The sequence below is a fragment of the Neolamprologus brichardi genome, chromosome 6, assembly GCF_056152115.1.
Source record: "Neolamprologus brichardi isolate AB-2024 chromosome 6, ASM5615211v1, whole genome shotgun sequence".
Classification (NCBI taxonomy): domain Eukaryota; kingdom Metazoa; phylum Chordata; class Actinopteri; order Cichliformes; family Cichlidae; genus Neolamprologus; species Neolamprologus brichardi.
This window is the reverse complement of record NC_142109.1, coordinates 21,743,234-21,755,000: the sequence shown is the minus strand read 5'-3', so window position 1 is coordinate 21,755,000 and position 11,767 is coordinate 21,743,234. Positions and strand designations below refer to the sequence as shown.

The 11,767-nt window shown below is 41.3% G+C and overlaps 1 protein-coding gene across 3 annotated transcripts in view; it reads right to left on the bottom strand.

Moving 5' to 3' along the window:
• rhot1b (ras homolog family member T1) overlaps nucleotides 1–11,512 on the bottom strand; it is a 13,956-nt gene extending 2,444 nt beyond the window's left edge. Inside the window, exons 1-19 of one of the 3 annotated variants that reach the window (XM_006787435.2) lie at nucleotides 11,136–11,512; nucleotides 10,088–10,146; nucleotides 9,845–9,926; nucleotides 9,699–9,742; nucleotides 9,559–9,612; nucleotides 9,346–9,398; nucleotides 8,111–8,219; nucleotides 6,905–7,006; nucleotides 6,687–6,785; nucleotides 6,473–6,581; nucleotides 6,256–6,376; nucleotides 5,980–6,064; nucleotides 5,362–5,507; nucleotides 4,734–4,834; nucleotides 4,453–4,583; nucleotides 3,968–4,051; nucleotides 2,242–2,364; nucleotides 1,930–2,132; nucleotides 200–322 (exon numbers count right to left, since the gene is read on the bottom strand). In XM_006787435.2, coding sequence (XP_006787498.2) covers nucleotides 200–322; nucleotides 1,930–2,132; nucleotides 2,242–2,364; nucleotides 3,968–4,051; nucleotides 4,453–4,583; nucleotides 4,734–4,834; nucleotides 5,362–5,507; nucleotides 5,980–6,064; nucleotides 6,256–6,376; nucleotides 6,473–6,581; nucleotides 6,687–6,785; nucleotides 6,905–7,006; nucleotides 8,111–8,219; nucleotides 9,346–9,398; nucleotides 9,559–9,612; nucleotides 9,699–9,742; nucleotides 9,845–9,926; nucleotides 10,088–10,146; nucleotides 11,136–11,172 — 1,865 coding nt within the window. In that variant the 5' untranslated portion in view covers nucleotides 11,173–11,512. The remainder of the gene's footprint in view (nucleotides 1–199; nucleotides 323–1,929; nucleotides 2,133–2,241; nucleotides 2,365–3,967; nucleotides 4,052–4,452; nucleotides 4,584–4,733; nucleotides 4,835–5,361; nucleotides 5,508–5,979; nucleotides 6,065–6,255; nucleotides 6,377–6,472; nucleotides 6,582–6,686; nucleotides 6,786–6,904; nucleotides 7,007–8,110; nucleotides 8,220–9,345; nucleotides 9,399–9,558; nucleotides 9,613–9,698; nucleotides 9,743–9,844; nucleotides 9,927–10,087; nucleotides 10,147–11,135) is intronic. The other 2 variants (XM_087841841.1, XM_006787436.2) reach the window with 2 other exon arrangements.
• Between the last annotated feature and the right edge of the window lie 255 nt (nucleotides 11,513–11,767).

Genomic DNA, 11,767 nt, shown 5'->3' with positions numbered 1-11,767 from the left:
TCACCATCCTCGAAAGTGGCGATTAAGAATTAACGGGAAAGAACCGGTCCCTTTGGTGCAACCAGCCGGGTCTGCTGCTGTGTTACAAATGATGATGCCACAGAGAAATAAAAAGCAGCTTAAGAATGAAAATGTGAAAAACATAAAAATGATAAACGCCAACACGTCAACAAAGATAAGAGAGAAGTTTGTAAGAGACCTTCGGAGTACGACAGCGTAGAGTTTGGCCCTGACCGTCTGCAGCAGCTCAGAGTTGAGGAAGTTCTGACACAAGCAGAATGTGCACCGGTTACAAGTGCACATGCAGCGCAGCCGGGCGTGGCTGAGGAGAGACACAGGGTACGTACACGCACACACGCCAACAAACATACAGACAAACAGGACACATACGACAAACAAAAGCAAAGTTAAAAGCTGAAAGCGGCCGCCACCATTAAAAGGCTCCAGTGTAGTTCAGATCACAAGAGAAGCAGCTTGATAAATGGCTAAATGTTTCTCCTTTTGAGAGAAAAAGAAAATGTTACCTAATATGCTGATCTTTTAAATATTATTTCTACAAAAACAAAGAAAAGAAAATTCAAGCAAATTAAAGAATTTTTAAGAAACCTGAGAAAACAGAAACACTGATAAAAGCAAAAATCAAATCTCAATCTACCTGAAACCTTCACTAGAAAAGGCATTCACCATGGAGGCGCCTCCAGCTTAAACACTTGAATCTCAGACAATAAAGTTGACCTCTTCAAGATTAAAGTCTCTGTGCAATCATATAATAGCACAACGTGCAGCGAGGTGATTTACGTTGACAGTAAAGTGAAGCCTGACTGTTGGCATGAGTGTGATGCTCAGGGAGAGATCACTATTACAGCTCAGCAGGAGGCCCATGTATCCACAGTGGAAAACACAGTGGCCTCAGACTAAAAGCAACATGTCCAGAGGTCAGTGAAGTGCATTAATGCGCATCGAGTGAGGCACATGATGACAAATACTGACACTTGCAGACAGACAGCAGGAGCCTCTCCAGAGGGGACCTGGGAAAATTACACAGAGTACAGCTCTGTATTTAAACTGTCAACTGTGCTCAGACTAATCTTAACCATGTGGGGGGGATAAAAAGTATTCTATGATTCATCAGATTTATTTCTACAGTTGGGTCTTAAAGGGCAGAAAATCCTCAAGGACTACAGGAAACACAATTAAAACTTTGCAAGTTGCCTCCTTTTACAGCAGCAAACGAGAACTGTGACTCAGCTACTTCATCACCTCAGACCACAACATCCTCTAAAACTTATGTTTGGAGCCAGAGCGAAGGATTTAGAGGACTATATCGTCCTATATGTCGGTCCGCATTTCCAGACCCGAGGGAGATATAAAGAATGCTCTAAATTGTGTTAAAAACCTCATCCAGCACCAACAGCTTTAATAAAAATTACCAAACATAAATAATATAGGACTTATGTAATCATTTGCAGGAAACAAGAAAACTACGGTATGAGATTACAACTGCAGTTAATAAATGCATAAAAATCTTTCTCTTCTAGGTGATGATTTAAACTCATCATATCCTTATATCATAGTTAAAGGGTTAACAATATATAAATAGAAAAAATAAAAACAGGATATCATGAACAAAAACATATTTTCCACAAATCTTTTCATACTAATTTGTCGGCTAAGCTCATCTCAGAGCTGCGAAACTAAAGCTGCACTTCAATTAAAACTCAGACAATGCCCTCCAATAACAGACAAGACAGCTAAGTGGGATTAACTTTAGTTAGCACTAATAAATAATTGGATTCCTCTGAATTAAATACAATTCACTATGTTCTTAGTTACCTTTTTACCCTTTCGGGAATCTAATGTGAAAATGTGACTCGTAACAAAGTATTACATTTACAGTCAGGTTGATGTTTCAAATTTCTGCATACTTACGGATACATAGCCATGGTGGTAAGTTTGGTGTAGATGTCTCTGTTGGGTGCTGAGGCTGCGTTACAAGTGAAAGACTGAGGTGGGGGCATCTTGTGCCTCCGACAGAACTCCAGAGGACTGCAGCCATACATCTGCTTGACCTCTGGCAGGTCTGACTTTGCTGCAATCATCATACATGGTGTCTTGCTGTCCATGAAGTATTGCTGAAGGAGAAAGACTTGTTAATGAATGATTATGGTTGTGGTGGTCTTTTGTTTTAAGTGGACAAACATCTGTGTTTTGGTACAGTGTGAACACTAAAAACAGTTTTACCTTGAAAACCTTGGCGCAGTACTCAAAGGAGTAAGGGTTGCTGACGTCATAAACTAGGCAGACGATGTCACAGGCCAGATCAGCGTCAGACAGGTAGTCGAAGTCAGGAAACACTTCGTGAAGCTGGAGAGGTAAGGTGGTTAAAATTAAGTGGTTAAAGTGGAAATACTCTCTTTTCTAAATCTCTTAATTAAAATCCACTAAGCTAGAGGAACACAGCTGAGTTTGAACCTTAGTTCCTTTAATTTGACTTCAAGGTGGCACATCCTAGTGGTCACAGTTGCTTAAACAGCTTGTAGAATGTGTGTGGACTTTATGTTAGATGCTGAGTTTGTGCTAATTTGACTCAGTTTAATGTGATCTCATTCGGCAGTGCTGCTGGCATTTTTAAATTGCTTCCTAGAATTCCAGTTTTTAAAATTTGTGTGTCTAGGATGTGCGTTGGAGTTCATCTAGTGTTTGGAAACAGCGACTCTTGGAATGAATTTCATTTTAGGGTAAAAGTTGCAGGGACACAAATCTGTAAACAGTGAGAAGTGTACAAGAAAATGTGTTTTCAGTGCATTGGTGAGGGACACACAAAGTGCTGGTTTCCCTTAGACCAGCAACTTTGTGTGTCCCTGTCTTACCCTGCTAGCCAAGTTCATGAGTGCAACCAAGTCCGTGTTAAAAATAACAAATAAAATGAGCATTCATTGTGCTCCAGATCTGATGACCAGATCACCAGAGGGCCCCATAGACCTTTGTTGTTTCTGTTTGACACAGACATTGATGTCTTGTCTCAGTGCAGGTTTGATGTCCATGATGAAATTGCAGACACACAAGTTGAGGAATTTGTACAGGGAGCGATCTAAAAATAGCAGCTGTGCTGTAAGCAGAACCAGTGCAACCCAGAAGTGCACAAGCACATGACATTACAGAGGGAAAAATGGTCAAAGTCAGATAGATAGATACTTACTTTTAGTTAACTACTGTACAGTAAGTATCTAACCAGTTTAAAAACCAACCCACAGTGATGAAAACCAAAGTGATGAGAAGCACACAACCATCCAAGGACAACAGAGTGAATCACACTCATTAATTATTTGTTCTCCAGCTGTCTATAAGTGCCAAGACAAACAGGGTTGTTGTGCTTCACTATGGATGCCAGGACAGAGGGAGTGGAATCCACCCTGGAGGGTGAACCTTTTAAAGGTCCTTTAACCAGTGTCAAAACAAACAGTGCAGTCAATGTGCAAATCAATACCATTTCAACTATTGAGGTTCATCTGCTAAATGTTGCCATCTAAAAGCAGCCAGTATGCTATGGTATTCAATATTTTGCCTACAACTTTACAACAACTGTTCCTCTGTATCCCTACAGCACATGCACTGTGCTTGCACTTTGTCAAAATAGACACAGCGGTGCTAATGCCTTTGTTAAGCAAGTACAAATGCTGGCTTGACAAAAGCATTAAGCGAGCATGATAAGAAGCTTACATAGAGCGAGCTAAGAACAGCCAACCTCAAGCTGGGCTGGCCTTCATGGATCACAGTTGACAACCTCACGTACAAGACACAGCGGTACATGCATAGTACAAAATGTATTTGTACCGTTACTGAAGGTCAGTACATACATAATGTGTAATAAAAGTATAGGAACTACATTAAAGTGCCCAAGTGCAAGGATAGAAGATGTATGTGCCGTCATGTGTTTTCATTAATGATGAGTGTATTTGATACTCACAAGAAGGTATTTCTCCTGGCCGTAAACATAGGTTGTATTGATGGCATAGTAGGATCTGTGCTCCTCTTTAATGGTCTTCTGGAGCTGAGAAGACAGAAGAGGATCTGGCGTTAATTAAAACATGATGTGAATGACATTTTCAATACATGCAGCAATGCAAAAAAATATATTGACACAATCCCAAATGTACAGAGTTAAGACATTTAAATAAACCTTTTTACTGGAATTTTTTTTTTTATACTTGCTGTGTCTCAGAGTAAACACGGTTTCAGTCAGGGTAAAGCAAAACATGTTTATGGCAAAGCCTGAAATCCAGTTCAGGCAGCCCAATCTAAGCCTCTCACATAATACACCCCACTTAAACATGCAAAACACCTTTCTGAATACCTCTTCAATATGTTACTGCATCACTATGCATTGCTCATTCTATAGCTATTGCAATGCTGGTGTAGTGGATGGCTGAGCTGGTGCTTAGTTGTGCTTACCACGAGGTTTCTACCCAGAAAGGCTTGTAGGAAGCCACTCTTGCCACTGCCAATGTCTCCAAAAACATTACAGCGGAAGACGCTGCGCTGGGTCTGCTTCTTCTGCAGGTCAATCTTCTTATCCCTGGTCACTGCAGAAAGGAAACCACATACAAACACAAGCACCAGAGGATCAGTTCAGACACCTCCTGTGCACAGTCCAACAGAGTCAACTACACCATTTAACTGTTCTTAAAACAAGGATTATTGTGATTAAATGAGGATTACATGGTAGAGTTTACCTGTAATTCCTGCAGCTTGGGACTCCTGCTCAGCAATTATTGAGTAACCAAGATACCCCAAATACTCCAAACATCTTTGGACATCCAGATAAGTTGTTAACCTGAACAAAAGGCAGCTGAAGTTATGACACATGAACTCATATACAGTAATGTAACTAATATTATTTTATATTTAAATGACAATATTAAAATCATCAGTTTATTATTTTAATAGTTCTTCGTTGTGTCCCTGAATTGTCCTGACCCATCAGGGCAAGGACACAGGACTTTCCTGTATCAGAATTTGGCTGTAGGGTTGTAAGTGTTGTGGGGTGGGACCTCTATTAATTGGGCTTTCCCTGACAGATCCTGCAGATAGCTTACTCAATTTGGATGCCACATGAAAACTTTGGACTCTTTGTTATGCTCTCTCCTGTCAACACTTTTTAGAGTGTGGTGAAAAGCACTGGAAGTGGGAGACCACTGCCACCGTTGAGAAACATTGCTATAGGGATATGTTTGGTTTACACTGTGTCCTTGTAAATGCTGTGCAAGTGTCAGTGGTTTTACTGTTGTGGCTGATCAGTCAATCGGAGCATTCAACAAGCAGAAACATATAAACATGGACACCAGTTTAATGCCTACTTACGTCCACTGTGAGAGATACCCCTGGTAGGTGATCCAGCCTTGGTCATTAGTGCAAACTGTGTTATTGACATCTGGCCCCCAGGGCATGTAGGGAAAAACATCAAACAAGTCCTTCAGCTCCTCTGGTGACAAGGCACAGTCACGGTCCTAACAGACACAAGGATCAGTTACTGTGTACAGCTGCACCTAAATAAGGAACAGGGTGCTCGTGGCAGGAATAATTTCCTGTGGGATTTTGTGGGTGAATGTACACTGAACAAACTGCTCTAGTTTGATAGATTCCAGAAAAAGAATTGATTAAGCTGGCTGTCTGTCACTTCTACCTGAGAAAACAAACATGACAGACTGAAGGCACACATTCACAGCGGGACACTAATCACTATGAGAGAAAGCAGATCTTGAGACAAGCTGTCACTTTCACTCTTTGACTCTTCTAACCTCATGGCTAATTCTCCCTGCCAATCCCTCCTCAGCTGCAAGGAGTTACATCACACCTCAGCAGGTGGTCACACTTGACTGTGGGAAAGTGCCTTCCTAAATGTCAATCAGCAACTTCTTGTTTGTGACTCATCAGGGTGAAGGCCAACATAAATACAGAACCAGATATACAGGACTGTACCTTATCGTGTTTGTCAAAGACGCTCTGGAGGAAGAGGTAGGCATTATGGTTGAGCTCAGTAGTGCAGTCCGGGGGAATTTTCAACCTAGAGAGGGAGAAATAACATTTATTCATATTTAACACATAAAATAAATGCAAGCATATTTAAAAAATGTATCAAACAAGCAAATAAGGAAGGAAATGATTCAACAGAGTGCCACAAACCAACAGCCGAATGGAAATATAATGAGGTGCAAGAGCAGATTTTAGTTGCTTAGATGTCAAAGTACAACTCACGGAGGGAAGAGATAGTCCTGGTTTAACTCCAGGTCATCATCATATCCGAATCGCCTGAGTACTGTCCAGGTTGTTTCATGGCGTCCTCGCTGAATGAACAGCGTGTGGAGAAACAAAAATCCTGGAGAGGAACAAAAAATAAATAAATCTCAGGAATCCCACTGTGAGGCGAGCTTGTATATACATAAGCATCAGAAATACGTCCCATCACTCCTACCTTTAAGAGTGAGGCCGTTGTCACACACGCCATCAATTAAATTCTTCCTCACCACATTTTTTACATCCTCTAACGCCTGAGGCTCCAACGGGGTGTTGAAGCACGTCCGCTATGGGCAGACAGGCAAATGTTGTTATCTGAATTAGCTCACCGTCTCCCACCGAAAGGAGGGAACAATAAAGACCACCTGCATATTCTATTTTAACCAGTTTACCTGAAAAAAGTTGAGCTCGTTGTCGTTGAGATTACCATCGTTATCTAGGTCTGACACTTTGAAGATTCGAGTGAGAGCTTTTACACAAAGTGGCTTCATCTGAAAAATCATGGACACGCATCAAACGTTCTGCTAAGAGTTCAAATGCAGCCCTTAATGCAAAACAAACTCAGAACACTAAACAGCTCAAGAGTCATGCAGTGTACATTTATCCTTACATCTTTTTTCTCTGGACAGTAGAGGGGACCAGTGGGGTGGAGAACTGCCTTTTGAGCATAGTAGAAAAGCTCTGAGATGTTCTTCAGGTTCTTTGCTGAACACTATAAACAACAAGGAAGAAGAAAACGTGTACACATGTGCACACACACAGACACTCTGTTCAGTGCTGCAATGCAGTTCTGGTATCGAAGTGGTTCATTTGAAAGCCCCATTAATACGCAGTGTGAGGCTTCTTGATCTCATAAGTATTATATGTGGCACTGTGAGCAAACAGTCCAGTCAGCAAAGGGTCATCCCTGTTTACCTACCTGTGTGTGTGTGTGTGTGTATGTGTGTGTGTGTATTTTGGTGACTAAGTAGTTGCCAGACAGGGTATTAACACACGTGATCTGTCTGAGCGGCGCGCCCGGTCCAATTAACAGTCTGAAAAAAAACCCACAGGTGTCAGGAGGTAGTGCTGAGCTAACTTCAACGGAAAGCAAACTCGGTAGAAACTGGTGAGGGTTTTTTTTGTTTTGTTTTTTTATATCAAGGAGTTGAATTTGTGCTGAATTCAAAGTTCTAAACAGGTTATGGCTTAAACTCGTGACCATTTACAGTTGTTTGACTTCCTAGATTTAAATACTTATGCAGAAATACCACTATTTTCAGGAAGAATTAAAAAAGGGAACCAAAAGGCATCACTCACACAAATGCAACAGGCCAAGTTAGGTCAGTGTTTACAAGCAAGACAACAATAGTCAATATACTGTAAGTGGCAAAGATTATCTTTAGGCTGTTAACCTCCCTAGTTTATACTTAAATATCACGTTAGCCAATCACACTGCAGCAACTCTTGTTTCTATATTAACATCCGCAAGACTTGTTTAACTGTTTAAATGACATGTCTGTTAAGATCCCTTAAAAGCAACAATGGCTAAAAAAGTGTGGATGTCATTATTAAGAGAAAAAAATGCAGTTCTTCTTTGTTCCTGTAAAGATAGAAGTTTCTGCACAAAGGTCATTGTAATTAATTGTTATTAACTCTGTTGTGTTTCTTCCTCTTTAGGTTCAGCACAAAATAGAAGAATGTACTGATGTCCACTGTCTGAAGCAAACTATTTAAATACTTGAATCTAAGCAGATGATTGTTCTTGCAATCTGCCATTCTGTGTTTTATTGTTGAGAAATGGTGGCAGCAACAAGCAGAGTGGTGACTGTCTCACCTCAACGCAAGTCTCTATCTCACTGTACTGGTTCATAATGGGAAGTATGGTCTCCATGCTGCTGTGCTCCACCAAATCAGACTTGTTCCCCACCAGGATCAGGGGAACCCTGAAAATGTCAACACCACAAAGCAAATTGATTAACAGACAATAACTGCTTGATATACACCAACTAGCCACTTTATTAGGTATACCTGTTCAAATTATTTTAACACAAATGTCTAATCAGCCAATCACATGGCAGGAACACCGTGCATTTAGGCATGCAGACATGTTCATGATAACTTGCTGAACTGAGCACCAGAATGGAGAAGAAACGTGATTTGAGTGACTCTGACAGACGGGCTGGCCTAAGCATTTTGGAAAATGTGAATCTAGTTTGTGGCATTTTCCCCACACAACCATCTTTAGGGTTTACAGAGAAAACTGGCAGATCTTTGGATGAAAAGGCCTTGTTGATGCAAGAGGTCAGAGAAGAATTACCAGTGTTTCAAACATCAGCAGAAAGGCAACAGTATAAAACACTTAAACAACAGCAACCGCTGACCAAAGACGCTGGTGGTGATGTAAAGGTGTGAGGGTAATTTTGCTGGCAAACTTTTAGGCGCCTTAGTACCGACTGAGCATCGGTTAAACACTTCAGCCACCAGGGTATTTTTCCATGTCCATCCCTTTATGACCACATCTTCTGTTGGCTGCTTCTAGTCACAGAGTTCAAATTGTCTCAAACTGATTTCTTGAACACTTGACACTGAGTTCACTGCACTCAAATAAGCTTCACTAGATCTCAGTCTAATACAGCACCCTTGGAATGTGGTGAAAGGGAGGAGTCACATGATGGATTTGCAGCAACTGTGTGACGCCATAAGGTCAAGATGCAAATCGCTGAGGAATGTCTATACCAGGGAGAGCTATGGTAGTTCTGACTGGCTCCAACCCAGTACTAGCAATGTGTACCTAATAAAGTGACCAGTGAGAAATGTGACACTTCTACTGCTGCTTTTTGCTTAGAGTGAAGACACTGTAAGGGGGAAAAAAAACCATTAATCATCCTGGGAGTGTAGGTCATTTCATTAACCACTACTTGAAAATTACCAGGTCTGGCTTCCTGCTACAGGACCTAATATTTTGCAGCTGCCTGTCCTGTCATGCACAACTGCACAAACTGAGAATCTGATCCCACTCTCTTCTTATATTTGGTGGAAAACAAAAGCCCAGAATATTTTTGTACGTACCTGCTGTCCTTGTCTGTGTTCTCTGTAATGAGGGGGATCCAGTGGCTCGTCACCTATGAAAACACAAGTAGATACGATAAAATAGTTCCTCAGTTCAGAGAGACATGATACCCAATTCTTTATTATCATGCTGTCACACCAGAGTCTTACATATTATACAGTTCAGCTGATATACAAACTAAATATGGAAATTCTGGCAGCAGAGGAGCTCACCTTCTCTATAGACTTCTTGTTGTTGACAGCGTAGACAATGCAAATCACATTTGCCTACAGGACAGATCAACACATAAGCATTAAGCTTTTACATGAACCCGAAAACTTTTCACTGAGCAAAGCAAAATCCACAGACTCACCTTGGAAATCTCCTGAAATAACTGCTCATCCGTCTGCTCTGCCTCTGTGGAGGGAGGATGAGCTTGCTTAAGTAAAACAAGGATGCTCCAATTCTTTATTTATAAAACACACACGCACACAGACAAAGTAATGTTCCTTCAAATACCAGAGTAATCCACAATGTGTGTGGGAACTCTCTCCGGTGTAACATCAGCCGGTATGGTAATTTCTTCAGCTCGATAGGGAACCTGGGACACAGAGATGTTTAGAGCTGGCTACAGAGCGTAAATAGCACAGTCAAATCAATGCAAAATAAGGTGAATAGTGGGCAGGTTTAATCCCAGATGGGTACAGTAACATTAAGTTATTAAGTGATTAAGTTTCTGGCAAAACAGGAATGCATTCATACCACATCTGGGAACTCCTCGCTGACCAGTGACATGATGAGAGAGGTCTTCCCCACCTTGGCTGCAGATGGAGAGATGGAGACAGTTAAGTGACATATTTAGTGTGTTTAGCAAACCCTCATTACTCATAAGCATCATGTATTATTATTACTGAGACACATTTCTGTAGATGTTTAAGAAAATACAGGTTAGATGTGTGACCCATCAATTTTAGCCTTCATTTCTGAGGACACCAGATGTCCCACTTTATGAGAGCAACTTTGGAAGTCTGTCATTTCTTGTGCAAAGAGAAATTTGCACAAGATGCACCTCTTCTGAAACTCAGAGATGACCACCAGTCAGATATCAGATAAAATAACAATAAACAGTTCTTGCAATAAAAAATGGAATACACAGGAGTACAAAGAGCATATACCAAACTGTTAAGTACTGTATTTAGCCTGAAACTGAGAAAACGTGTGGAGACAAAGTACTTCTTCCTGCACAGACATAACCCCAATGTGTAAAAAAAAAAAAGCCCATCACATTCCAATAATTCAGATGCTTAAAAAAAGGCTGTGATGTTACCTGACAGAACCCAACTTTCAAGGAGGTTTTATCACAGAAGAGAAGATTTTAGATAGATAGATAGATAGATAGATAGATAGATAGATAGATAGATAGATAGATGCAAAGTGAAGTGAATTCACATGTATACTGTAGTGTACATGTGAAATTAGGGCATTCAGATTGCAATACCATCAGAGTGGTAAACTGAGGTTAGGTGAATAATAGAAAAGAAATTATCCGCCTAACTGCTCTAAAAAGCTACAGTGGGGGATAGCATGGCCAAGATAAGCTCCAATAACACATACAGACCTCTAAAGCACAAAGCAGTTGCAGAACGAGTGGCCTGAAACAAATACAGAGCTCATCGTGATGAAGACACTGCTCAGCATCACATGTCCAGCTGTCTGGCAGCAGCAGTGCAATTCAAAGTGTGCACTAAAAGGCTGACTCTGCAGTCAACAAACACACTGCAAACACAGCTTTATCTAATGCCTTACTTACGCTCTCCCACTAATAATATCCTCACGTCTTTGCGCATCTTCCCCGGCGTCGTCAACCACGTCGGCAGACCGGTCTGTGTGCAACATTTATGCTCCTGTCTGTCTGGATGAAGGATACAGCCAGCCACTTCTCCGCGGCCTGGCTCGCTTGCTAACAGCTACGTTCGCATTTCAGCCCCCGTCTGCTCAGCTTCAACGCAAACTCCACACGGTTAGAGAGAGCCCTACAAAGCGTCAGATGCCCAGGGTGCCGAAAACGCTGCTCTTCTTTCTTACTGTACTCTACCGTGCATACTGTCACACAGCCAGCAGGGAGCTCACACGAACAGCCAGATAACCACACAAACTTGACTGTTACAACACCATCGGCTGCTAGCTGTCGGCCACGCCCCTCCTCGGGTCAGCTGAGTGCGTAAAGCCGAGATGAGCTCGCGCAACACTTAAAAAAAAAAAAAAGTCATGTAAAAAAATAAAAATAAAACTATCCCCCATGTACTTGACCAAGAAGTGCGGCATTAATCTGCGGGTTTGAATTAAGACAGATGTGAGCTCTGTGATATTTTTTTAGTACTGGGAAACTGGAGTGGAGTGAGAGAGCTTACTTTTTCCTCTAGCTTTGAATTTCTGTCAAAA